Consider the following 25,066-nt stretch of genomic DNA (forward strand, 5'->3'; position numbering starts at 1 on the left):
AAATGTCAGTGTTATCCATTTGTGCTTTACTTTCTAATTCATCACGAATTATTTTCAATCTCTAGGAGGGAATAACCTAAATGAACTGCCCATTTCATTTCTTCGTGTTTTTGACGCCAAGTCTTGTGTTCTCAAAATGAGCAGGAAATCTAGTCAAACATCTACTCTTCTAAGTTTCTTTAAGAAAGAACCTAGTAAAAGTAATAATTCAACACCAGGAGAGATTTCCGAAGAATACACTGCTGAGGTCGGCTCATCTGGTGAAGTGGAAAGTATTCAAAATGAAAAACCACAAGTGAAACATTCTTCTAAACACCGCTTATCGGGCATCAGCAATGACTGGCTTAAGCAATTTACATGGTTAGTTGTGAAAGAAAATGGCATGTTATGTTCCACATGTATAAAATGTTCATTGAAGAAACCGACAAAGAAGGAAGTGATTTAGGTGACTATACAGTGTGCGAGACGGCAAAGGAGAGTTTAGCTGAACATGAACAAAGCAAGCTGCATACCGATTCTTCTTCAAACTTAAGTGAAAGACGTGCATTTGAAGAAACTGGATTTGGGCAAATAGAAAAACACAGTTTCTATTTTAAACAATTTACAGAGAGATGCTTTTCTCGGAGCCCTAAGATCAATGTATTGGTTGGCAAAAAATTAGCTACCACACACTACATTATACGGAAAATTGCTCAAACACTGTGAGGCTATGGGTTGTACATATCTAAAGCATCTTAATATTGGTGATAATGTTAACTACAGAAAGAATAATGCAGGAGTTACTTGATGTTATAGCTTCAGAAATTAGATGTGAAATATTAAAGAACATACATTCAGCAGATTATTTCAGTGTTCTGTGTGATGAAACTACAGACATTTCTGTACTAAAGCAACTTATTGTGTACATAAAATATGTCAACCAACTTTAAAAAGAGGTTAACGTTAGTTTTGTGTCAACCTGCAACATCATTGATAGTAAAGCTGAGACCATAACAAAAAAAACTAACTGAAATCCTTGATAAATTAGGGTTAAAAACTTGTAATTAGGTAGAAGTCTAGGATCTGATGGGGCAGCTGTCAGGATTGGTAAGCAAAAGGGAGTAGCAACACTGCTAAGAGAGAAAACAAATGGACTCACATTAAACTGTCACTGCATTAACCACAGATTGGCACTTGCTAGTGCCCAGGCAGCAGCTGAAGTACCTACCTTATTTAGTGAAGTTAAATTACATTTTAAGACGACTCTCTTTCTTTTTTTCAAAATTCCTCAAGTCAGGATGGCTGGTTTAACTGTAATCCAGAATCTCGTGGACAGCCCTCAAATTAAAATAAAAATGGCCAGTGATACTAGATGACTGTCTCAAGACTGTTGTACAGTCTGTAAGAAGATCTATGGTGAGTGTTGTTGCTGCACTTGAAAGAGAGGCCACCGAAAGGAATGATATTACAGCTGAAGGCATAAGCAAGTGCATGAAGACATACAATTTCTTAGCTGCAATTATGATGCTTTCAGATATCTAACCTCTTCCGTGCACATTAACTAGAGCTTGGCAAACGCAAGATATTGACTTGACAGAAATTGAGCCAATCTTAGAAGCCACAAAACTCAGCGTTTTACAATTAAAGACACTCCAGGAAATCATTTTCAAAGTCTCAAGCACCATCTTGCTGGTGAATGGTCAGACTTCCACATCACTTATTCAGATGTCAATGTTGTGACCTTCAAGACAAAAATTTATAACAAGTACATAGATACTGTTATGTTCTGTTAGCTTCTGAGTTGCTTCTTGATTTCTACTCTAAAATGGGAAGCCCTCTAGTCATAAATTACAATAGCACTAAACTGGAATGGTCTGTTGCATCAAAAATGTTCCAAGGAGAGTCCTACATTGGATTAAGACCTAAAAAAATGATGAAGTTTGCATCAACATGGGAGCTTAAGGAATCTTTTCCAAATTTAGCAAGACTAGCTGCTATTGGACTGTCCATACCTGTGAGCACAGCTGAATGTGAAAGGTGATTTTCGGCTTTGAAGAGAGTTAAAACCTGTTTGAGGAATCGTATGAAGTAGAGCACACTCAACAATTTGATGCTGATTTCACTAGAGGGACCAGACTCAACAGAATTCAATTATGTAAGAGCTGCAGACAACTGGGCCTCAAAGAATGTCATGCTAAACGTAAATTTCAATTTTTTTTATGGTAGAAAAAGATATCTTATTTTGTCTTGTTCGTGATAACAGTGAAATCAATTTTGCAGTTTATGTTTACCTCTCTGATATTACTGTTAATCCAAGCATGTGCACCGCCTATATCAACCAGAGGGGAATAAAAAATTTATGTATTGAAATTTTATTATTCATTTTTGAAGTAGTATTACCCCACCTGGCTACTTATTCCTGCCACCCAGCTGACAAAAATTTCTGAGGAGAACACTGACATGGTAACCTTGTCCTATTCATTCGTTTAACATGCCCAAACCATTTAAGTCTAGATTACCCAAGTCTTTCCTCCATCGATTCATTTAGACCTAGGTTAGATCGGATCTCATCATTTTTCACATGATCAAGTCGGGTCTTTTGGAGGGCAGTTCTAAGAAATTTAATTTCACAATCTTGAATCCTACTACAATCCTTTGATGTTAGTGTGCAGGTTTCCAGAGAATATGTAAGGATGGGAATGAAATAAGACTTTAACACTGTCATTTTTCTTCTTTGTGGGACCTTCTCATCCCATAGTAGGTGTCTAACGATACTGTAAAAGTTAAAGCCTAGCTCTGTTATTACTAGCAATTACGCTTCCTAAATAACTGAATTGGTGTACTACTTCAACTTGGTGGTCCTGTATTTTTATGTTGCATTCTGTATTAAGTCTGCTGATTTTCAATGCTACTGTTTTTGATGGGTTCAATTTCATTCCATAATCATCAAACTTCTTACACCATGAATTCAGATTATTTTGCACTCCCTTCTCTGTTTCATCCCATATTGCCACATCGTCTGCAAACACCAGAGCCTGAAGATCTTTATTACCTTTTCCTTTTAGTTCCTTTAAAATGGTATCTATAACTGCTATGAATAGAAGAGGTGATAAGGCACTTCCCTGTTGTACTCCTTTGGTTGTATTGAACCATTCAAAGTGTCCATCTCCAATTCGGACACAGCTTTTATAATTAGTATATAGCATTTGGGTCTTCCTAGTAAGATACTCCGATACACCAAGTCTTCTAAGACTTTTGCAAATAGTTGATATAGGACCATTATCATACACCTTTTCAAATCCATAAGCAGAATAATTAGGTCTTTTCCTCTTTCCCAGTGTTTCTCTGCCAACATCCTCAAAGCAAATATCAGATCTGTTGTGCTTCTTCCTGTCCTAAAGCCATGTTGTTCCTCTTCTAAGATAGGCTCTAGTATATCCCTTGCTCTGGCTTCAATGATCTTCTCCATAATTTTAAAGCCGTGTGATAAGAAGGTAATGCCTCCAAAATTTTCACTTTTCCTTGTACTCCCTTTCTTAAAGATAGGAACTAACACCCCTTTTGTCCCATCTTCAGGTATTTCGTTAACCTTCCATATTGTTCTGAGAACTCTATACAGCCACTGTATTCCTGGCAGACCAGCAGCTTTTTATCACGTCAGCTGTAATTTCATCAGCTCCTGATGACTTACTATCTCTCATCCTATGGAGAGCTTCCTCTACTTCTGTCCATGTAATTGGGATATCTTCCTCTATTGTTTTCTGTGCTACATCCTCAACAGAGATCTCTTTAGGGCCACTTAGGAGCTTGTCAAAATACTGCCCCATTGTATCCGTGATATCTTTCATATTGCGAACTATATTCCCACCTGCTGTCTCCAGAGCTGTAATTGCTCCTTTATTTGATCTTTTACTTTTTACTATTCCATATATCATTTTCAAATTCCCTTTACACTCTTCTTCCAGTTTAGTTGTAAATTCTTCCCAACTTTCCTCTTTCTCTTCCCGTACAATTCTCTTGACTTCCAACTATCTGTATCTATATTCCTTTGCCATCTCTTCCAATTTATTGTTGTCTATTCAGTCGCTGTTGATTCTTCTGTCAGACTTAGCCACATCAAGAACTTTTTTGGCTTTATTCCTTTTCATTATGGCTTCTTTCACTATCATTCCACCAAGATGTTCTTTTCTCTATCACTCTTCAGCTTGTTCTTCCACGTATTTTATCTGCACTACCAACCAGACTTGCCTTAAAATCATTCCATTCCTCTGTCTGTTATTGGTATTTTACCTATGATTTCCTCTTGAAACTGGTGTTTGACTTCCACAACTTTCAATTTCCAGTCTTCTTCCAGCCTGAATTCTCCTACTGTATTACCTCCTCTTCCTTGGCCTACCACCACATTCCACGCTCCCATCACAATTAGATTCTTGTCACCTTTTACATATTGCATTAAATTCTCCATCTCTTCATATATTTTTTTCGATTTCCTCATCACCCGCTAAACTAGTAGGCATATAGACCTGCACTATTGTGGTGGGCATTGGTTTAGTGTCTATCTTGACGACAATAATTCTTTCACTACGCTGGTCGTAGTAGCTTACCCTCTGCCCTATTTTCGTATTCATTATTAAATCAACTCCTGCAGCATTATCCCTGTTTGATTTTGTGTTGATAATTCGGTAGTCGCCTGACCAAAAATCCTGCTCTTCCTGCCAACGTACTTCACTTATACCAACTACACCTAACTTTAGTCTACCCATCTCCCTTTTCAGATTCTCTAACCTACCACAATGATTCAAACTTCTAACAATCCACGCTCCGACTCGCAGAATGTCGGTATCCATCTTCCTGATGATCACCTCCTCTTGTGTAGTCCCCACCCGGAGATCCGAATGGGGGACTAGTTTACCTCCGGAATATTTTACCCGGGAGGAAGCCATCATCAGTACATCATTCATACAGAGAGAGCTGCATGTCCTCGGGAGTGCAAAGAAACTACATTTTGTTAAGACCTTGTCCCACCTAGAGGTTCACCATGGCCAACCACAGTGGTATGATTACCTCAAATCATGAGACAGGATATCTTCTGAGCATATTGTAAACTCTTGAGATACGATTCCTTCCTGAAAGCCCAGTAAATACTGCCAAGAAAAGTGTCAAAAACCTGTACGACGATGCAAACAGAAAAAGTCTGTCGAAAAACTTCTAACCCTGGACAAAACTTATTTTTACTAGTATGAAAATAAACACTAAACCCATTCAGTCTTCAAGCAGAGCTCTCTGAATACGCTGTCTCTCCTTCCGTCTGTCACGCCCACTCTGCTCTGCGACTTCCATGGTTTCCCGAAACAATTCACTATCAGCAATATCACCGCTGATCACTTTTCCAGTCTTGGACATATACTAGATTTTGCCACTGTTGAAAATCGCTTGATCAAGGATTTAGTGCTGATGGGGCCAAAATTTCCGGACAGCTAATGCAAGAAATATCTTCGAGGAACGGATACTGCAGTATTTTTAAAACAAGAATTCAATTAGGATGTTTGCAGGGCCCAGAATTTAAGCAAATAATCCAGGAAAATTGTTTCCGGGAACAAATAAGAGGTTCCATTGTATATGAAGTACAAACAAAAAAGTACACCTTTGAAAATCAATTTCACATTTACAATCGTAAATAAAGGGTGTACACTTGATAATATGAATGGATGAAAACCATAACAGTATAAGTAACATTTTGGTCATTCAGAGAAAAAGGCATTCAAACATCTTAAAACTCATAACGCATGCTATTTTTATTTATACCACCCATCACTAGAGCACAGAATATTACCGCTATCACTTGTATCTCTTTGCAGGTGAAAGGATACATCCTCCCGGAGTTACATCCTGCACTTAACTCATTCTTTTTTAAAGTGTCACTTGTACCGTTTTTGTTTTCATCCATTAACAAGCCTTTCCTACATTGTCCTGTACTTCAGCATAAACGTTAAAATTACACACATTACCGGAATAAAATTCTGAGGGAGGAATTTCTAAAAGATAAGTAAATTTATCTCACCTGTTGGCTGTGGTCTGTAGCGTAAGAACCCATCCTTAGTACCATTTAAATAATACTGTACACTTTCTTTTAATTTATTTGCACGTTTGTCAGATGCAGAACCAAACACCTGCACTGCCACTGCATCAAGGTTATCGATGGATGGTAGACTTTTCACAAAATTGGCAACATTCTTCACAAGTGTATCCACTGGTATCTAAGACAAATAGAGAACTGAATGAACGAATGAAAACTATTCATGGACTTATCAAGCAACACCACAAGATTGCAAGTTAAAGAGGCATCATAACATCAAAAATCAAGAAATTCCCTTTCAAGCAAATTCAGATTAGTCTACGTACAGAAATTTGTCTATAGACGAAATTTCAAGCAGTTTATTAAGAATGAATTAATCGACCACTTCGTGGAGGAAACAAGGAGGTATGCTATATTTCTGAATTGTGCGGATCCCAAGGTAACTGCAGATGAAAAACTCCATTTCATTCCTTTATATAATATATATAGTGGTTATAATAGCCTTCCACCTAAACTAAATTATTGTGTCTAAGAAGCACATTAAAAAGCAACTGTTTCACTGGCCATGCAAAGAGAGGTTTCTACAGATTGTCATCATCTGCACTACTATTAAATGATTAACTGCCTGATGTAAAAAAATCTGAAGTACTCACTTTATGGACAACTTTCTTTCTGGTGCAATACTTTTCTAATGTTTCGTGGGTACTCAGCCATAGTAAGAGTTCGGGAAAACAGAATTCCAAAAAATATTCCATGACAAATAAGCAATGTTTCTGAAGAAAGAGTAAGGATGTTTCAAAACTGCAATGGCGAAGAATGACTGTCATATGTATGTGAGGTTGATGGATAATGCTGCTGGTACCATGATTTTCAGAAATTACCGTTGTAAAAAGTTTTTCTAAAAGCACAAGAGAAAATTATTCCAAAAATGATAGCAAACTACAATTCATACATTGGCAGCACTGATCGGATGATTCAGAATGAGAGTTGTTACCAGACTACAATTCGAGGAGAAAAAATTGTACTGGCCAGTAACTACATGGATGTTCGACATAGCCATTATGGGATTTTGTACAACAAAACCAACAATCAGAAAATGTCCCAATTGTAATTCAGAAGAGAAGCAACTAGAGTGCACCACCAGACACACGGGTAGTATGAAAGGTACCTGGAAGACCGTCCATTTCGCCGACCTAGTCCCAAGACAGTCTGATATCAGATTCTGCGAGGTACAACAGGATGGATCATCTGGTGCAACACACACCAGCCAGGAAGAAAAAAAGACGTGGCCGCAAGGCAATAGTGAGAACACCAGAGTTCTATATGTAACATTAGCTTCTGAAATGCTTGCTTCATTCCCTTCCATTCTCTGATTACTGCATAGTGACAGGCAATAACTGATATGACCAATACTTCTATGCTCTGTCCATTTATTATCAGGTGCCTTAAATTTCCTACAATCTGATTTGTGGTAGGAGTATTTGGTTTACCGAAACAAAAAAAGTGTGAATAAGTGATATTTTCTCAATTCATTTAAACACCTATCGCTGTTTTCTCAAAAAGTATTAATAAGATGATGAAACTGATTAGTATTGCCTATTTATGTGAATAATCCCCATATATTTTTTGAAAATTGAGATAAATATTGGTACAGGTTTCATTTGCCTGAAGGTTCGCAACATGCTCCTGAATAACCTAAGAGTGTGATGTTGGCATTAGTTCACCGCTAATGAGGAGATAAACTCCTAGCAATTGAAAGGAAGTAAATATATGAACTATTATGAATATATACGAACCTGAACGGGGTTGCTATGATGGAAAACGTGTGTAGTTGTGTATGGGCCCAGTGTTGCCAATTCAGCGGTTTTCCTGCTAGATCTGGATGCTTTTAATGGTAAGTTAGCGGGTGAAAATTAACAACAGCAGTCAGCCACCTACACACGACACGCAATACTCACCAGAGGACCTTCTACTACCAAGTATATATCAACAGACACGTCGATACTCACCTCGTGGACCGGTCGGAACAGACTAAAACAGTCTGGAGCTAGACTTGTACGTAGGCAAATAATGACAGGAAGCCAGGAAAACATAAAACCCATACCACTACCCAAATGAAAGAATGGGTATAAACATCAGGGATTTATTAACACACACGAAAATTAGATGAATAAACTGCTGAACAAAAAATGGTAAAGCATGGGATAGTTACTTACACATAAAGATGTTTAGTGTATGTTACACGTAGACAGGTGTTAAGCAACACCAAGAGCCTGAATAAGTATTGATGAGAGTAGCCACAATTGTCCCTTCAAAAATAACAACCACACCTCAGAATATCAACTTGCCTCGAAAATACATAATTTCAAGACGTAAAATACTTCAAACATAAAATTGAGAAGCTGGACAGGTGCGGGAGAAAATCAAAATAAACTGTACAGGGATTCGCAGATCCCGATCGATAGTGAATCATCCTAGCTCCAAGCGAGCATCACCCGAGACGCAAACACACAACAATCACCATCTGTACCAAAAGCAGCCTCACAAGGAAAAAAAGAAAACGTTAAAGGAATGGTTGGCATAGTTACAGGACGGGTAAACTATATCAATAATCAAATAGATAAAACTAAAGGAAAATCACAAAATAGTCAGACCCACAAATAGCCGAAAGCTAAAATAAAAGAGAAATGAAAGTTAAATGAAAATAACACCCTGAGATGCGGAGAATACCATAAATCACACAAGCGGACGGCACGAACACATGCACACGCAATAGATAGACAAAATGATAGGTTGGTGCGTCAATGCCCATTATGGAAACAATCTGCATAGCATGACATGCAATTTCATGGACTCACGAGCTTGATTCAGACACCACAGATCGTAATATTGGGTTGCCACAAGGAAACAAGACTACGCAAACTACAATCACTACAAAAAACACCATACGCACGCGGCGTGATATATTCATATCGCCTCGCACGGACGAACATGAGTACCAAATCATAGCGTAACATAATGCCATATTTCAAAAAGCTCAGTCATTAATGGAGACGACGAACAACAACAATGGTAGGTCTCAATGTAAAATCGCAAGCAGGCACAAAAACTAAGCAAACTGATAAATACTATCCTACATGTAATTAATCTTGTAATGGAGCCATATTGAAGATGATATTCATAGATAAATACATCATTATAGACTGTTATGCCTTTCAGCATTCAGTCTGCAAGCCTCAGTGAATTTACTAAACATCGCCACAATCCTCTATTTGCAATTAGTGCTGTGGCCTCATTTAGTTCTACACCTCTTATCTTTAGATTGTGGGAAACAGACTCTAACCATCGTCGTCTTAGTCTACCTCTACTTCTCTTACCCTCCATAACAGAGTCCATTATTCTCCTAGGTAACTTTTCCTCCTACATTCGCCTCACATGACCCCACCAATGAAGCCACATTATGCATACAGCTTCATCCATCGAGTTAATTCCTAAATTAGACTATCCCCTCACTCCGAGTACCCTCCAGCCATTGTTCCCACCTGTTCGTACCGGCAATCATTCTCGCTACTTTCATGTCTGTTACTTCTAACTTATGAATAAGCTTTCGCTCAGTTAAAGCAAAGTTGGACTGAAAACAGACCGATGTAATGATAGTTTCGTCTGGGAGCTGACTTCCTTCTTACAGCATACCGCTGATCGCAACTGCGAGCTCAATGCATTAGCTTTACTACACCTTGATTCAATCTCACTATGTTACCATCCTGGGAGAACACACAACCTAAATACTTGAAATTATCAACCTGTTCTAGCTTTGTATCATCAATCTGACATTCAATTCTGTTGAACTTCTTACCTACTGACATCAATTTAGTCTTTGAAAGGCTAATTTTCATACCAAACTCATTACACCTATTATCAAGTTCCAGGATATTAGACTGCAGGCTTTCGGCACAATCTGCCATTAACAGAGTCTTCAGCATAGGCCAGACTGCTTACTACATTTCCACCCAACTGAATCCCTCCCTGCCATTTTATACCTTTCAGCATATGATCCATGTAAACTACAAACAGCAAAGGTGAAAGATTACAGCCTTGTCTAACCCCTGTAAGTACCCTGAACCAAGAACTCATTCTAGCACCAATTCTCACTGAAGCCCAATTGTCAACATAAATGCCTTCGATTGATTTTAGGAATCTACCTTTAATTCCATAGTCCCTCAGTATGGCAAACATCTTTTCCCTCAGTACCCTCTCATATGCTTTCTCTGGATCTACGAACAAACAACTGCCTATTCCTCTCATAGCATTTTTCAATTACCTGGCACATACTGAAAATCTGATCCTGACAGCCTCTGTGTGGTCTGAAACCACACTGGTTTTCATCCAACTTGCTCTTAACGACTGATTGCACCCTCCCTTCCAAGATGCCAGTGAATACTTTGCCTGGTATACTAATGAGATACCTCGATAGTTGTAATCCTTCCTGTTCCCTTGCTTATAGATAGGTGCAATTACTGCTTTTGTCCAATCTGAAGGTACCTTACCAACATTCCATGCTAATCTTACTACTCTATGAAGCCATTTCACCCCTGCCTTCCCATTATACTTCACCATTTCAGGACTAATTTCATCTATTCCTGCTGCTTTATGACAATGAAGTTTATTTACCATCCTTTCCACTTCCTCAAGCGTTAATTTCACCAACATTTCCCTCCTCCCCATGAGCTGGGCTGTTCGCAACACCACCAGGAGGATTTTCTTTTACACTCCCTCCACCTCTCCAGTGATTCCCTGGGATCTATTATGAGTTCACCTGAATTAAACTGTTCATTTTCTTTTTCCCCCCCTTCCTTCTTTATTACTGTCCAAAAAGGTTCCCCTGCTGCTTGACCTAGCCTCTCCAGATTATTATAAAAACCTTCCCAAAACTTCTTTTTGAATTCAACAACTATTTGTTTCTTTCATCTACGTACAAATCCCTGTATGGCTTGGCCCTTGTTTGGAGCCATTTCTGATAAGACTTCTTTTTACATTTACAAGCTGCTCTCATTTCATCATTCCACCACGAAGTTCGCCTCTTCCCATCTACACACAGTTATTCCTAGGCATTCCCTTGCTGTTTCTACTATAGCATCCTTGTATGCCACCCATTCTCTTTCTATATCCTGAACCTGTTTAGTGTCTGTTTGAAACTTCTCGCTAATCATATCCATGTACTTCCGTCTAATTTCATTGTCCTGGAGATTTTCAACCCTAATATATTAAAATTATAAAATTCTTTTATTTACAACCACCTACTCAATACATTACAATACACTCACTGAATTATAGTATAATCATGAAGTGTCTTAAACAATGAGATATGTTTCGTTCGGCATAGCCAACATTATCAGCCATTAATGCACGAAGACTAGGTCAGGACCCTGAGCTTAAAAATGATCGAAACAGTATCCTCATATCAAAAGAATAACCATGTCGTAAGGAAGTGATAATCAACCATCAACACAATATAACATTGGAATTGAGATTGTAAAAAACATGTGCAAGTTAAAAACAAGTATTTGTTGTGAAATGCATTAACGATGGCAATCTGTGAAATTAAAAAATATCGTGGGGTTGTTGAAGTTTGACAATAGACATGGTGGACATTAAAATATACAGCAATGCGTGAAGCATGGATTAATTATTGCGAGAATGAGAGTTCCTTTGAATTACGTAAAAACAAGAGTTAAAGTAAGAGTTCAATGAATTATCGCGAGTCAAGTTGAACCAGTCAAAAGGCACATAACGAACAAACTAAGGTTGATGTATGACGTGAACTCCAATAGTTGCAAATTTCATAGGAGAGACACAATCTTTATGCCAGAAAGAAAGTACAAGTTAAGCTAGTCAATATTCACGTGCTAGCAAAAAAACTAGAAAATTGTATGAAACATAGAACACCAAATAATGGACTTGTCAAAGAGTAATGACGATCTTTAATATAGGTAGAGTTCTAGTAGTCCTTAGGTGAAAGAGAGCTGATTATGGCACATCATGGGAGTTTGAAATAAAAGAAAAAAAGGGGAAATTAAGTTATGTTGACAATGGAAGATGAAAAGGAAAATAAAATTGAAAGAGGCAGCTTACCCCCACTGGGACTGGTATGACGTGTCCGCTAGCGTTGGCTGCGTGAAGCAAACTGGTGAGTAGCCTTTTTACTGCTTCTGGTGTTGTACTTATGTATACGTAGAGGTGGGGTGAGTCGTGAGGAGGAGGAGCGACAGATTCCTTGGGCAGGTGAAATGTACGCAGAGGGGGTGCAGCATGAAGGGATGATAATACAACAGTTGTTACAGAAGAAATATTGTTAGTGTTTTTATAATTAAAGATAGTCATAAAATTATTTTTATTTATATTGAAAAGAGAGAGTAGTTCTGGAATTATCAACCGTTCTCTATGGTAGGTAAGCCACAACCCTTTGCTCTAAAACCTTGTTATCACCTGGACCTTCGATATTTCTCTCCAGCACATAAGGTTATTGTAAAGTTACACTCCCTAATTGTACAACACTGGACAAGTCAAAAGATTTGATGTCTTAACAGTCTTCACAAAGCTTGCCACTCAGTACCCAAATATAATATGAACGCCATAGAATGCAGAAAATAAGTATTAAAAATGTCACTGATAAGATCAGTGCAACCTGCAAGTGTGCTGTCAAGAAAGTAAAGTATGTCGAAAATTTGCCACCTTTCACACATTTTAAACAGTACTCACCTTTCCAGGAGTCTGCACCATTCCTAGTTTAGAATAAAATTCTGCCAGGTCCTGCTCAGTAAGTAGATAGTTCCCCAACAGAGCTGCCAGTACACAGAACCTATCAGAACTTAGACCAAGACCCTTGGCCACTTCACTTAAGATATACTCCTTAGTCTCCAGAGAACCCTGTAAACATCCAGAATAAGACATCTACACCACTTCTTAGTAGAGTATACAATTAGATTACCATTTAAAAATTTAAATATCCATTTATATTCATAATATGCATAGTCCTTCCAAAACCAACACAAGAAGTTCCTTTCTCTTGTTCATTTTTCTTTTCTACAAATTCTAAAGGAATGTGTGAACATGTTATCTTCACAGATTTGCATATACTTTATATATACTTTGCATATACTTTAAGAAGCCTTTCTTGTGGACAGTCGAGATTTCTTGTGAGGATGCAGAGCACAGTTCCCTGCGAAACGTTAAGAATTTCACCTATTTTCTTGACACGGCAAAAGCCCAAAAGCCTATAGAGTAACTAACAAATGTTGTTTATAGTAGTAATAGTAATAATAATAATAATAATAATAATAATAATTTCAAGTCACACTAAATGGTGTTTACATAACCAGGGCAATTCTTAACATGACAGTGTTCAAAGCTTAAGCATTACACTCGTATGGCATGAAAAATAAAATATGCTAAAGAAATGATTTGTAATTATATATTAACCCTTAAGCACACGTACCAAATTTTAGGACTCAAACATACATGCGGTCTCTTAAACACCCCACCATTTAAAACAACATATTTCAAAAATTATGATAGTGATTTTGATTTCTGTAATTTATTGACATAAAACAACTCTTTGGCTGATCTTCTATCACTACTTTTATTACACAACTGATCGATGGACATCAGTACGAAGCATAATTTAATATACGCACTTTTTCCAGAAGGATTTTCCTAAGTTTACACCAATTACAGAAAGAAAAAAAAACAGACAAATTCTTTGAGAACATCAATCTATTTTGTTTGTGTTAAGCAAAAGGAGTAATAAATCATGAAATCTAAAGTTTCAACACACACTTATTTGAGAAAATGTTTAGAAATAGGCCTAACAGCACAAAATCTGGCTTGTAAAATTCCTTCAACACAGAGAAATTAGCGAGTCATACAAGGAATGGAATGCAAAATATAAGGTTAACTGTCAAACACGTAGTTAACACTAAAAATATACAGTATCAATCAGCTGTTGCAAACACGTAATTTACAGGAAGTTCCGGGGGAAGTGGGAGGGGGACACTTGCCTTTATCCGGAACGCACCCTTCGCAATAAGTGAAGCCGTGTTCCACAACCAAGCATCATGAGAAGTATTCGCCTTTTTAGCTGCAGTTTTCACAGTAGGGAGATGTATGGAAACTATGTTTCTTGCCCTAGTTCTTACATTTCCTGGCGGAGGATTCTTTTTCTAAACGGTGCCATCCTTTCCTTTGTAAATGTCTAACATATGTGCTAACGGCAAATCGTCATCTCCGTCACTTTCAATACCTAATTCGCCACTTTCACCCCCTGTTCAGTTTCCGAGTCATGCTCACTTTCATTTAAATTATTCTCTTCACCGTCGCTGAAGTAGCTGCCAAGAGAATCTTCGTCGTCAACAGAATCAAATGAACTTGATCTTATTCTGTCCTCTTCTGTATTGAAATTATCCATTTTCTTGTCAGGTAAGTTTCTCCCTATGCGTCAAAGGATCTAACTCAGCTGGGGTGCATTTCACCCCGGCATATGTGTTTGAGGGTTAATCTAAGTTTCAAACTTTATTCTATACTTTTAGACAAGGGACGTTAGCTTTGTGAGCAAACAATGAAATGTGGATTGTTTATTGCACTAGCCTTCATTTCTTGCTCACGCAATCTGAAAATTAAATCACTGTATTTGGGTAACGTTTTCCCGCTCTTCAAGTACTTATTGTTCTGTTGTATCCCTTTCTTCTTCTTCTTCTATGACCACATAGGATCACTTTAGTCAGTCCGTCGTTCAGGTCTCTTTGAAGGGATTGTGCGGGCTTTGCGGTCCTCCCAGTACTTCTTCAGGCGCTCCGATCCTCGTGCCCTTTCCTCAGTTGAAAATGTGCGTGTTTGTTTTGTGTAAGGGTAAAGCGAAGGTTTGTATTCTTGAATTTTGTATTCAATTTTATCTTATTTGTGGTATCTTCTGTTGTACCAACTATTTCCTTCAGATCCTCTCTTACTTCTCTGATCCATTTACATCCTGTTGTGGTATTTTTTGAGACGAGATCGTGTTGTACTAGTTCTTTCAGAAGTCTCGAATCCTGCATCCTCATGATATGTCCAAAGAATGCCAGTCTCCTCTTACACATAGTATCTGTAATGGGTTCTAGCTCTTTGTACATGACTTTGTTAGGTATTAACTGCCACTGTAAATTTTTCTGGTATTTTTTTGTTGATGCAGGTTCTTCCAATCCTCCTTTCAATTTTCTGAAGTCTGTCAGTCTTTGATTGTTTATTCAGGTAAAAGAGTGTTCCTGCTGCAATATGTAGCTTCCGGTTTTATAACTGTGTTGTAGTGTTTTATTTTTGTATTTATTGATAGACATTTCTTTTTGTAGATATCCCATGTTAATTTTTGTGCTTTAACTAATCTATTTGTACTTATTTGGATCGAGATTTTTTCGTTTAGGTTATGTGTTATTAGTTCTCCAAGATATTTAAATTGAGTTACTATTTTGATTTTATTACCATTTATGGTGACTTCTTTTAGCTGTGTTGATTTTTGGGGCATAATTTCTGTTTTTTCAAATTATATTTTTGAGGCCAATTTTATTTGCAATGTTTTGAAGTTCTGATATCTGGGTTTTTGCTTCTTTTATATCCACTGCTAGTAATGCTAAATCATCAGCAAAACCCAGGCAATTTGTTTTGATTTTTCGGCCAATCTTTATTTTGGGGGGACATTTCCTAAACCATTCCCTCATCACCATTTCTAGAGCACAGTTAAATAATAGTGGTGAGAGCCCATCTCCCTGCCTAGTCCAGTTTTAATTTCAAATGTCTCTGACGTTTCACCCCTAAACTTCACTTTTGATTTGGTGTGGATGAGAGTCAATTTTATCATGTTTATTAATTTGGGGTGTAGTCCAAGGTGTCTTAAAATTTTAAACAGAGATTCTCTATGGATGCAATCATAACCTATTATCTATTATCCTATTAAGGATGATTATTGAAAATATTTTGTATGTTATGTCTAGGAGCAAGATTCCCCTGTAGTTATTAGGGTCGGTTTTGTCTCCTTTTTTGTGCAGTGGATGAATGAGGGCTGTTGTCCAGTGTTCTGGTAGTTCTTCATAAAGGTTTCCATCATAATCAGTTTTCTGGAGTGCACATCCAGTTAATTCCTGAAGATGTTGCACAAGCTATTGCCATTATAGATGGTCGCAATATGCATAACATTGCAAAAGTGTTGAAAATGCACTGTCTACAATTTCCACGACCGTATATTGACTATTCAAGGAGACCAGAATAAGGCAAGAGAAGATTACTTCTTATGGCATAAAGTCGCCACCATCACACCACCACCGTATGCAAAAAAACTGAATCCTCCAAGTTTGAAGGGTCAATGATAGAGAGAGAGAGAACTGTCCAAAGAAGCCAATCTTCAATCCTGAGGACCTGCTAAAGGACCACCAGAACTCACCTAACAGCATCGCAAAGCTCAACAGTTTCACAAGGGAACATCACAGCTGGACAATACAATGGGAGCAAGCACTGTTCACTGACGAGTCTCAATTTGGCCTTCGATCGCCAGACTATACAGGAAGAGTCTAGAGAAGGCCTGGGGAAAGGTATTGCCCTTGCACATTTTCATCCAGGATGCCTTTTCAGGGTGGTTCTTTGATGGTGTGAGGAAGAATCAATATTCCTGCAAGGTCAGATTTGGTCTTCGTGGAGCATGGGAACCTTAGAGCACATAGGTGAGTGGAGGAAATCCTTCTGGAGAATATTCTGCCTTTCAGCGCATTTAATGACAAGGGTTTCAAATTACTTCATAAAAAATATAAAACTTGCACTGAAAAATCATGTTACTGCAAATGCAAAAACTGTAGGTCCCTATAAATATAAATAATATAATAATAATATAATATAAATAACGAAGAGAACTCTTGAGAGCGAGAATACACAAGAAAGAAAAGAGACATACTTGTGTAGTCAGAAGAGGATAGGCATAAGCCCAGCTGTAAAGTAAATAGAGAAGTAGCAGGAACTACATAACTTTAGTAAAGAATGGATGTAATCACTGTTAAAAATTACTCCACCTTGTATGTCAGCTTCAGATGTTCTGATGAAAAATATCGAGGAGGATCAAACACAGCATATTCTCCATCATCTGCCATTAATCCATGGAATCCATTTTCTCTACAGTAAGCTATTACTTCCTGATGGTGATCATCCATTGTACAAAGCTGTAAACACAATCAGTTTAAAATATGGATACGGATTAATAAAATAGTACCATCGCAAGCCAAAATTTTTTTAAATCCTGAAATTACTCACCACACTCACGCTAAGATGACGCAGTGCCATTCGCAAACAAGTCCGTAAGCATACTGGAGGGGTCCACCAAACTTTCGGTGGTGGATGGCCTTTGGTATTTATATGCTTCAAAACCTGGAAGTACAGGAAATACAAATCTAGAATAATGATCATGCATTATATTACGTGAAGTTCGTCACCACACGTAAACTACTGTCAGATTAAACACTGGAAGGCCCAAAAATGAAAAGTTTGGAAGACACAGAACATATGCACTCAAGTCATTTTTTTCACAAGTGACCTTAGTTTTAATATTTTTAGTACTAAATATTCTCAGGACTTTGCTCAATTCCACATTAGTCATGAGTAAATGAAGTACATTTTCCCTTTTATTATTTTAAAAATAGTCTATGACAATATGAATAGTGGACCCTAATAGTAATATATAATAATAGTATAGATATGATACAGTACAGAATTTATGAATCTGGTCATACATAATTCCGAAGGGCTGGTACATTATACCCGAAGACGTGGTCAACTTGTGATGCTTTTACCCACGAAGTATTAACCCTCGAAATGATACGAGTCTATATTAACTATCATTATTAAGTATCTACTACCATTACTAATGACTCATACCACTTGGGAGTATTAACCCGAGAACTGCTGTGGGTTTATCTATCAAATGCTGCAGTTATGTTCCTGAATACCCACTATGAAAATTAAACCATGCCTGTAATCACATATTAGTCCTAATAAATCCATATTATACATGAATAGAAAGCTGAAACACTGATCTACACAAAGGTGACAGAAATAATGAACATCACTACGATTTCTATCATAAAATAATTATTCTTTTAACAAAGGGAATTGTTGAAATGTTTTGCTCTAAGAAAGCAATTTCTGATAGATAATTTATTCCTAAAACATAATATTCTGAAAAAACACAAGTATGTTATGTATTCCCCCACAGTTCTTCACTTTTCATTTAGAATGTTAAGTAAAACGCAATTTTTTTCTCGAAACGGATTTTGAGTCTTTTTCACGAATTTTGAAACTACAGATTATCTTAGTTTTCTTAGGTCAGTTTCATTTCTTCATGTGACATGATCATATTTCTTATAACAATCTACAAAAATGTCAACAGTTCACACTTATCCCTTCATTGGTTTCTTCAAATGATGGAGTACAGCCAATAATAACAATATGCACAGACTTGAAAATCATTCCAGATATCGGAATTTCCCATTACTTCCGAGGCACCTTGTACTTCGCTGTCACTTTCGTTACTTTCAGGAATAATTTCCTCCTCGGAATTAACACAATCACTTTCACCATCAATACGGCCAATAAGATCTTCAAAAATCAAGCGCTTGATTTCAGAATCATCAACAGCGCAGGCTGCCATCTTGATTCTAATAACAAAGTACTTTCATTTCTACAGTTAAATAAACGTCTCCAGAACGTTGATTGTTCTTCAAAAGTGAAGATAAAAGTATTATTCAGCTAGTACATATTATAATCTGGCATCCTGTTATAAATCTATGGCGGAATAACGACACCATCTGTCAGAAAGACAATCGCACTTGACGAAAGAGTGCACCGGCTTCCAGAAAGACAGCCCGCAGTTCTAGGGTTAAAGAAACCATTTGCCAAAGTTGTTTCCTTTGACTTCCAAAGTACTTGAGCCATGAGAGTAATGAATGCTGATATATCAATTGTTGGGAAGTTATTAACTGGAACGAGAGAGCATGACTCCAGAATTTTCTCAGAGAAGAACTTGAAAGAATGTAAAATCCTTCAAAGGGACGGACGTACCTCATCTTGAAGTAAGACCTTTCTTAATACAGTTCCCCAAAATGAAAGGGAAAAAAGCACTAGAACCCCAATTTAGTGGTTTTAGAAGGGACCTGATAACCTTAAATCAAGGTTACAGTAGGAAGTGCACCTTTTGCAGAAATCTTTACCTATATTAAATTGTACCATTAAACATTATTTTCAGAGTGACAGCAATAAAACAAGGAGATATCTACTGTACTTACAACTTTGTACTGTTTGTGTTGAAGATTACTCTTGTGTTAACCTGTCCGTACTATCTAAGCAAGAAATCTGTATTGCACCATAACTAGCTTTGGCTCAGATTGGTAGACTTAATTAAATAATTAAAGCATGCTTGGGTACACCCTAACAAATTTGTTCCTTTGCACCAGGGGTTCTCAACCTGGGGGGCCTGGGGCTTTATCAGGGAGGGCGAGAAGTGATTTCCGAATTAATACTTTTCAAACTCTAATACAGGGTCCGCCAGATAAATGTATACACTCCTTACGGAACAAAAACTATTTGTTGTGTGGTTTCTTTACATTTAAATTTTGATTACACATGTAGTACTCTTCAGTTAAACATATGGTTACATGGAATGTTCAAAATGTTCACTGTTGGCTGCCAGACACATAGCAGAACGACGAGCCGTAGCTGCAAATACGTCCATCAATGTTTGAATGGGGATCTCTGCACATGCCGCTGTAATCTCCTGGCGAAGGGCCTCCAGTGTGCGTGGCTTACGTCAATAGATTTGATTTTTCACGGCTCTCTCACAAGTAAAAGCCCATAGAGGTAAGATCTGGCGACCGTGGGGGGGATCTCAATGGGCCCTCGTCGTCCAATCCAATGTCCCGGCAGATTGTCATCCAGGAAAGCTTGTACTTCTACATGGTAGTATGGTGGCGCCCCGTCCTGTTGGCAGAAGACCTCATCACCGGCTCCATAAAGCACACGTACAGCTTGTGAAATTAATGTGCGTAACACTTCCAAGTACACTGCTCCAGTGACAGTGCCATCAAAGAAAAAGTATCCTAGTAAGCCACTTGACGACAGTCCACACCAGACATCAACCCCTGGTAGATTGACCGCCTTGTCCACATGAATATGCGGATTTTCCGGAGCCCAGTAGACACAATTATGTCGATTCACTGTTCAATTAAGTTTAAACTGGGCTTCATCAGACCACACTTACTTCATCAGAAATTGTTCATCTTGGGTTACCATTTGCTGATACAATTCTCAACATTGCATTCGACGATCGGGATCGTCCTCATTTAAGCGTATGCCATAATCGTGGGATGTAAAATTTCCACTTAGCTGTTTTCAAAATTCGTCGTACACGTGTACTGCTAATCCCCACTTCCCGTGCACATTGCATAGCAGACTTCTGTGGAGAATTAGCAAAACTTCCCAACACATGAGCCAATGAAGTAGGACTGGTAGCTGTGCGCGTTCTTCCCGATTTTCCCTTGTGAATATCACAAATCGGTCCAGGCCTCTCAAACTTCCCAGTAGTGCGTTTAATTGTTAGGCGTGTTGAGGGTTCTGTTTCAAACTCCCCCCTCAACTGATGTTGCACTTCAACGGCATTATCAAACCTGATAAACCACTTCAGAATGTACTTTCGTTGCTCGAACGTCAAGCGTGCTCCAGCCATATTGTTTTCCCACTATCGTGATGCAAGTACCGACATCTGTTGAGCGACAGACCATACTACAACATTTAAAAACAATGATAACAGTTCACAATGTCCATATCCCGATATCGTCTAACAAAGAGTGTACACATTTTTCTGGTGGATTCTGTATTACAATTTTGTGTAATAAACGTTTTTTGAATCTCTCCAAGGATTGTCGCGTCAAGTCAATCGTTCAAAAGCACTGGTAGTTGCCAACTGTCTGCACAAACCTCTGGGGAACCGCGAGGTTCGAGGTGAAGTAAAGAATTTGCTGTGTTGTGAGGAGCAAAATGAAGCCTGAGAGCAGGTGCGGGAACAAGACCACTAAACGCACGTTTAACTGCACACTTTATGGACCTACTTGCGTGAAAATAAACTATGACCATACGAGACTTATTTTAACTTGTCAATGATGTAGTAGTTGCTTTCATTTTCCAGTATTATTACATATTGTACAAGTTTTTTTCGATAAACAACATATATTACATGAAGGAGGTACTCGTATAAATGTCTGTATTATATCAAATTGATCTAGTAGCGAGAAAAGGAAGGCAATAATAGTAGGCTAAATTATAATAAATTTTTAAAATATAACATGTTAGGCTTTCATGGCTAGCATGAAATTCTATGCAGGCCTACTGGTATTTTGGGCTACAACTAATTAATATTCAACCACAGCAATTAATGAAACAGTGGCATTATCTCACCAAAGATATTAACTGGCAGTAAGTTACTACAGTCAGGAGTCAACATTAACTCTAAAGAACAAAGAATATCGGAGTTTTAGAAGCAACAAATGAAGTGGAAGTTCCTCCTCTCTCACTCTGCAGCATATACACTCGTTTTGTGGGTAGCTCGTCCCTGAATGCTCTGTTCCCACCCCTACACATTCTTATTCTTCCCTTGCAGTCAAATTGGCGAGAGTACAACTGTCCTATCAGAGATGGTGCAGTAATAACCATGACTACACATCGCTGATAGACGCTCAGTGGCCAAGCCCTTCGACTGTTGATTCTGTGCCTCGTATACTTTTGCAGTAGACGTGTCCGTCAAGTTGTTTATTGTGAGTATTGTGTATGCTTCGCTGTAACAGTGCGACTGTGTGAACTGTGTTATTTAACATTGTGACTTTTTTTTAAATTGATAACGATGTCCAAGAAGAGACTGTACAATGACTATTAAATATGGCCTCACAGTCGTTGAACGGAACAGAATACAACAGCCTCAATGCGTTATCTTCCACTGTGCTCTGAGGAACGATTCGATGAGGCCTGTGCATTTGGAGAGACATTTAAACACAAATCATTCAGGCTTAAAAGACAAACCCACAATTTTTTCAACTAAACTCAACTCACTAAAACCTGTGAGATTAGATTCTACGGGTAATTTTAACCTAAACCACTTTTGTTCTTATAAGATAATATTTTCCATAAGTCAGGAAAGATACCAAACTCGCACAAAAATACATGAAAATCTGGATGAAACAGCAATCTCTTTTAATGGATGTTTTCCAAACAGTGGCTTACTGAATAGCACGGTATGTTCTAATTCCAATAGTATGAACAGTGTTTCATTCTTAAAAATTCACTCCAGAGTCTTGTGGCAAACTTTTTTTTTTCCTTTTTCTCCTTTTTTTCTCCCGTCAGCTCTCCAAACATTTGAAAATGATTGGGAACAGAGAACAAATATTCTGATATCTGAGAATTTTTACCACTGCACAACTTTGTTGCAACTATGCTAAAGAAAGCTCTTTAAATCATTCAAAAATGATTTTTGAAAAATGTATTGAAAAATTTAGTTTTGGGTAAAATATATTATTTTTTTTAATTTGCAAATGAAAGTCCTTTTTAAAATCAATATACAAGCATAGACAAGGTGCCCCACTATTAATGGAAGTCTGTTTAGCCTAGGGTATTCCAGTTTTCCCTGCATTAAATTTAGTGGGACATGGTACATAAGAGTGACGCTCAAGTATGTTTGTAAGCTAGAACGTATCAAAATGCCAATCTGTGAAGTGGGTTATTAGTAATCCCATCATACACAGCCACTACAACCAACAGAAATGAACTACATTGCTCACAGCAAGCCATCAGCCATTCACTCCTCAAACTAACGCGCATGTTCATCAGGGACCTTATTCTTGAAACCGGTGTAAGCTCGCCAGGTCCTAATATGTTCATAAACGTATGGGCTAGTGTTCAGAAACTCAGGAATAAGTTCCCAGCTTCTTTGGCAAATGGAAGTGTTATTCAAATACATATGCTGGTAAACTACTGTGCACACAAAACAAGCACCACTGACACAGAATACTTTTGTGATAATTTTGCTTTACCGTAATTTCTCAATACAGAGGCAAAATCCATAATTATGGGCAGCCAAACATAGTTAGGAACTATATGTTATGTTAATTAAATCTGTAGCTTCTTACCCATGCAGAAATTTTACTTTAGGCATCGTTCGTTTTAGAACAACGTAAGGTGCAAGCTGTCTGCCATCAGCTGTTACGGCAAGCAATGCAGTACAAAGTTTTTTGCTTCCGGTAGCGCGTACGATAACACGGGATGTCCCTTTGTTATTGATTGTTCGACTTTGTGACATATGGAAACTGATTGGCGTCTGACATGCGGTTCCTATTGCGGCGATCAAATATTCCTTCACTTTACGCTTCTCAATCACAAAGCGATGAAAATCAATTACTTTTTGGTTGAAATCATTCTCCACTTTTTGGCATAACGTACTTCAAAGAGAAAGTTCATTTCTCTTCGTAAAATTAATCATCCAGCCGTGGATAACCTTCAAATCCGAGACACTGATTCCATGTGCAGCGGCTATTTCTCCTTTAAAATACAGCATTTCATGAGAAACTGCTTATCCAACGTTGAGTAACGAAATCATAAGGAGACTCTACTCTACTTGCGGAAACTTGCCGCTCTTTGGTCCATGAAATGCCTTGCAAGACTTGTTGGTCGCTTGAAGTGCATTTCTGTATTACTGCGGTACCGCACGATGCATTGGGAAACTGAATACTTGCTCACTGTGGACTAAAACAATTTTGACATCAAAGAATGTCCTGTACCCGAAACACTCTTAAAATATGTATCAGACTGGAATAGAGCATCACTAGTCACTTCTGGACCGATTCTCTCACTGCACCAGTGCAGTGGGGATTCCTAACGGCTAATAACAGCACGTTGCCCTGTATTTGGAATGCCTGCTTTGGTAATAGGAAGGCTGCTACTTGAATAGTTGACATCTTAATTACGAAACTCCTCCAGAGCTGCATGATGGTTGTTCAAAGAAAACTTGAACATTTCTTTTCTCCAGTTTGGACCCAGAAGCATTGGGATGCGTAAATTATGCAAGGGCATTAATTATGTAAAAAAATACAGTAAAAGTTAACAGTGATACAAGCAAAAATAGAAAGAAATCCGACCTCATGGCGATGCGCCAGCAATTCAGGTAACACAAACATTTTACTTTATTGCTCCGAATGATTACAGGTCGTTCGGGATCCCTGGTGAAGAGTTTGAAGGCCGCTGGTGGAGCTGTTATCAACTTGGGCACGTCAGAATGGCGAGTGATGATTCACGTCAGTACTGAGTATGTGTGGTTTTGAGACATTAGCTGGAACAATGCCAAAATAAGACTGACCCTTACTGGGAGGGCTACGGAACAGCCCTTTCCGATGCTAAATATACCTATTCTGCAATATGCGTGATTTCTTGATATCAAAGAACGGGATCACTGCTGTATTGAATGAGAAAGGCAAAGGCTGACTGGACTTAACTCCAGGAAGAACGAGGATGAGGAAAAGTTCAGACCCTTGTCTCTAATGGTAACCCTTGTCCCCAAAGGACGATTGCACATAAATTTGGGATGTCTGTTTTAACAGTTAACACCATAATCAACAATGACGTGCGATTAGAAAAGTGGCATAAGCACCAAGTTCACAAGCTGCAGCCTCGTCACATTTCAGAATGTCGCATTAATGCAAGCTCTATGAGGGCTATCTGGCAGGGGACAGATGGAAAAATGGGGTGACATTAGGCAAAGAATGTGTACCTTACTGATTGTAACAAATCCCGCTCAATTTATTACCGCTCTAGAGAAGAATTTTTTTTATCAAACATTGTATAAGGAACACCAGGAAAGCTTTCCAAGGACTTTCATGATCAACGCTGGATAATTCTACAATGGCAAGTTAA

At 38.1% G+C, this 25,066-nt stretch overlaps 1 protein-coding gene across 3 annotated transcripts in view; it reads right to left on the reverse strand.

Annotated features, from left to right (window-relative positions):
- The window catches only part of LOC136857688 (constitutive coactivator of PPAR-gamma-like protein 1 homolog), a 339,417-nt gene that overhangs the window by 218,702 nt on the left and 95,649 nt on the right, over nt 1–25,066 (reverse strand). For all 3 annotated transcript variants that reach the window (XM_067136540.2, XM_067136539.2, XM_067136541.2), the window contains exons 4-7: nt 17,378–17,491; nt 17,140–17,286; nt 12,815–12,982; nt 6,041–6,236 (exon numbers count right to left, since the gene is read on the reverse strand). In XM_067136540.2, coding sequence (XP_066992641.1) covers nt 6,041–6,236; nt 12,815–12,982; nt 17,140–17,286; nt 17,378–17,491 — 625 coding nt within the window. The remainder of the gene's footprint in view (nt 1–6,040; nt 6,237–12,814; nt 12,983–17,139; nt 17,287–17,377; nt 17,492–25,066) is intronic.

The sequence above is a fragment of the Anabrus simplex genome, chromosome 1 (genome assembly GCF_040414725.1).
Source record: "Anabrus simplex isolate iqAnaSimp1 chromosome 1, ASM4041472v1, whole genome shotgun sequence".
Lineage (NCBI taxonomy): Eukaryota > Metazoa > Arthropoda > Insecta > Orthoptera > Tettigoniidae > Anabrus > Anabrus simplex.